Genomic DNA, 3,548 nt, shown 5'->3' on the forward strand with positions numbered 1-3,548 from the left:
CTAAGGTTTTTCCCAATCCTCTCAGACCTTCATTTTACTTTAACAGTTACAAACTTGAAAACAACGCTAAGGTTTTTCTCAATTCTCTCAGACCTTCATTTTACTTTAACAGTTACAAACTTGAAAACAACGCTAAGGTTTTTCTCAATTCTCTCAGACCTTCATTTTACTTTAACAGTTACAAACTTGAAAACAACGCTAAGGTTTTTCTCAGTCCTCTCGGAATCTATTCTTTATACCTACCTTTTCCACCTACACCAGATTCTCGCTTAAGCGTTGCGGAGGAACAAATTTGAATTGAAAGGGGTGAGGCACCGACGACTGGGGCAACTTATTTACTATTTTCAAACAGCGACATTCCCTGATAATTATACACAAATCGCTATTTCCCCATTCAAAAGGGCATTTCACCAATGGCTCAAATGTTGGGGGGCATATGTCCCCCTTTGTTTCCACTGCAGGATCCAACTAAGCCTGATTCCAATTCACGTCTCAGATTTTGTATAACTGTTTGTTTGTTTTAGAGCAAAACCACATTGGGCTATCTGCCGTGTCCACCGCGGGGAATCGACCCCCCCCCCGTACTTGAACGTTGTAAGTCCGTAGACTTACCGATGTCCCACTGGGGGACATTGAATAACAGTTGTCGCTACTTATTACCTCGAACACCAAATATCATCTCATTGGTTTTTAAAGATGAGCATGTCAATGTAAAATAGGAAGAATAATCTTAGATCGAGGTGTATATCACAGAAACAAAGACAGTAAAATATTTAAGTGAGACTCCTGCATACCTTTCTTTATACGTTAGCATTTTTTTTACAAATGTAAACACTCACTGAATCAATCAGCTTGTTAAAGAATCCAATACTAATATAACACTATTATTTTTACCTTCTTCTGCTGGTGGACTTGTGCTGTTTGTAGAGTGCCAAGCTTCAACAATCAATAAAAACTGGCCCTGAAATATAGAAAATTTACTTGGTTGTAATAATGAGAACTGGCCCTGAAATATAGAAAATTTACTTGGTTGTAATAATGAGAACTGACCCTGTAATATAGAAAATTTACTTGGTTGTAATAATACAAACTCGCCCTGAAATATAGAAAAGTTACTTGGTTGTAATAATGAGAACTGGCCCTGAAATATAGAAAAGTTACTTGGTTGTAATAATGAGAACTGGCCCTGAAATATAGAAAAGTTACTTGGTTGTAATAATGAGAACTGGCCCTGAAATATAGAAAAGTTACTTGGTTGTAATAATGAGAACTGACCCTGTAATATAAAAAGTTACTTGGTTGTTTCAATGAAAACTGGCCCTGAAATATACAAGAGTTCCTTTATTGTTTCAATGGAAATATTACCATAGCTACACAAAACTTAAACAGAACATGGAAATATTACCATAACTGCACCGAACTTGAATAGTTCACAGAAATATTACCAAAGTTACATCAAACTTAAATATGACATGGAAATATTACCATAACTACACCAAACTTAAACAGAACATGGAAATATTACCATAGCTGCACCGAACTTGAATAAGTCATGGAAACATTACCATAGCTACCTCAACAGAAAATACAAATATTGACATAGTCATACCAAAGTTGAACAAGTCATGGCAACGTTACCATAATTACGTCAAAGGTTTTTTTTCCCTATCGGATTAAAGATGCTTGTATAAACATTCACCTGTTAACACATATGATTGGTTCTTTGCTAGCTACATTATGTTATGTAAACCAATAAGCAAATCTCTTAGAAAACAATAAAAAAAATTAAACATTTGCGTCGCTGATGCACGCTAATGTGTTTAAAATCTATCAACAAATGTTTAAACAGATAATTAGAACATCTAACATCTAAAAGAGACACGAACTTCTAACCCGTAATGTCGAAGATGGTCCAGTAACAACGAAAAAATTTACATTTCTCAAGTTTGAAAATGTAGTTATTTAATTGTATCTTTCTCTTCTTGATCCCCCCCCTCCCTTCTCTCTCTCTCTCTTTTTCAGAAAATAAAATTTACTTACCGGCCATGAAAAATCAAAATTAAAGTCTAACTCGGGAAGATTGTTTTCGAGGCCACTTCTGTCTACAATATCACTAACAGACATACCAAAAGTGCACGGCGTGTTGAAATCAAGTCGGCGTTTAGATTCGTAACTGGAAATTTTTCTTGACACGTGTGTCAGACAGACCCGAAAAAAGGTACTGCAGTCAGCTTCACACTCGTTTCCCAGACGATCTCCACAACATTCACCATCAGCAGTTGTGTGGTTAGGATTAGAATAGCTGGTAAGTCTTAAATCAAACACTCCCGAAGTTTCAACCTGTATTCCGAATGAAATGAATTCACAAACATTCAAAGTCAGTTGTGGAACATTCAAGTAATGAATTTATAACAGCCATTCAATATAAAGTCTAATGTATTCGTATTGTATAGTGTGACTGTTGTAGAAGTCAGATCAATGTTCTATCGAAACATGTAGTATGTTCCACCATAAATAAATGTTTTCATTATGCATATAAATCATTGTTTGTCTACTTATTATTATATGAAACCTAATGTATTTAATTGTACAGTCTGACTGTTGAAGTAATCTTTGCGTATAGAACCTAATGTATTTAATTGTACAGTCTGACTAATGTAGTAATCTTTGCGTATAGAACCTAATGTATTTGATTGTACAGTCTGACTGCTGAAGTAATCTTTGCGTATAGAACCTAATGTATTTAATTGTACAGTCTGACTAATGTAGTAATCTTTGCGTATAGAACCTAATGTATTTGATTGTACAGTCTGACAGCTGAAGTAATCTTTGTGTATTTCATTGTGATTATTAATACATTCTGACAAAGTTCAAACTAAAACGTTCTATACGAAAAAACTCGCAATAAGTAGATATCATAATATTAAAAATGAAGACACTTTAACACAAAAATCTAAAACAGATATTCAAATTGTTATTTCTATTTTAATATTGAATTATTATTACTGATTTGATCTGTGATCGTCGGTTCGCCCTTAAACAAAGGAATTGGTTTTGATATGTATATAAAACTCTACTTTAATGCACCGTACCGTATTTAATGCACCGTACCGTATATTGAATTATTATTACTGATTTGATCTGTGATCGGTTCTTCCTTAAACAAAGGAATTGGTTTTGATATGTATATAAAACTCTACTTTAATGCACCGTACCGTATATTTGTTATTATTACTGATTTGATCTGTGATCGGTTCTTCCCTTAAACAAAGGAATTGGTTTTGTTATGTATATAAAACTCTACTTTAATGCACCGTACCGTATATTTGTTATTATTTCTGATGGATGACCAACCATTCCTTCAACGTCACAAGAACTGTTCATATCAGTTAAACACCATCCTATACGTAGTCCGATTGATTGTTTTGGATATTCGCGCAAGGGCTATCTGCACTAGCCGTTCCTAAATTTGACCCGATAAGCTAGAGGAAAAGTAGTTTATCAGTATGTTTATTGTTTATTTGTAATTAAACACAAAGCTACACAAT

At 34.1% G+C, this 3,548-nt stretch overlaps 1 protein-coding gene across 1 annotated transcript in view; it reads right to left on the bottom strand.

The window, feature by feature from the left end:
• Nucleotides 1-3,548, bottom strand: part of LOC106474162 (delta-like protein 1) — a gene marked incomplete at its 5' end in the record, with an annotated part of 16,564 nt that overhangs the window by 11,728 nt on the left and 1,288 nt on the right. Inside the window, 2 exons of the mRNA XM_022402529.1 lie at nt 895-961; nt 2,041-2,342. Coding sequence (XP_022258237.1) covers nt 895-961; nt 2,041-2,342 — 369 coding nt within the window. The remainder of the gene's footprint in view (nt 1-894; nt 962-2,040; nt 2,343-3,548) is intronic.

The sequence above is a fragment of the Limulus polyphemus genome, unplaced genomic scaffold (assembly GCF_000517525.1).
Source record: "Limulus polyphemus unplaced genomic scaffold, Limulus_polyphemus-2.1.2 Scaffold6889, whole genome shotgun sequence".
Classification (NCBI taxonomy): Eukaryota; Metazoa; Arthropoda; class Merostomata; order Xiphosura; family Limulidae; genus Limulus; species Limulus polyphemus.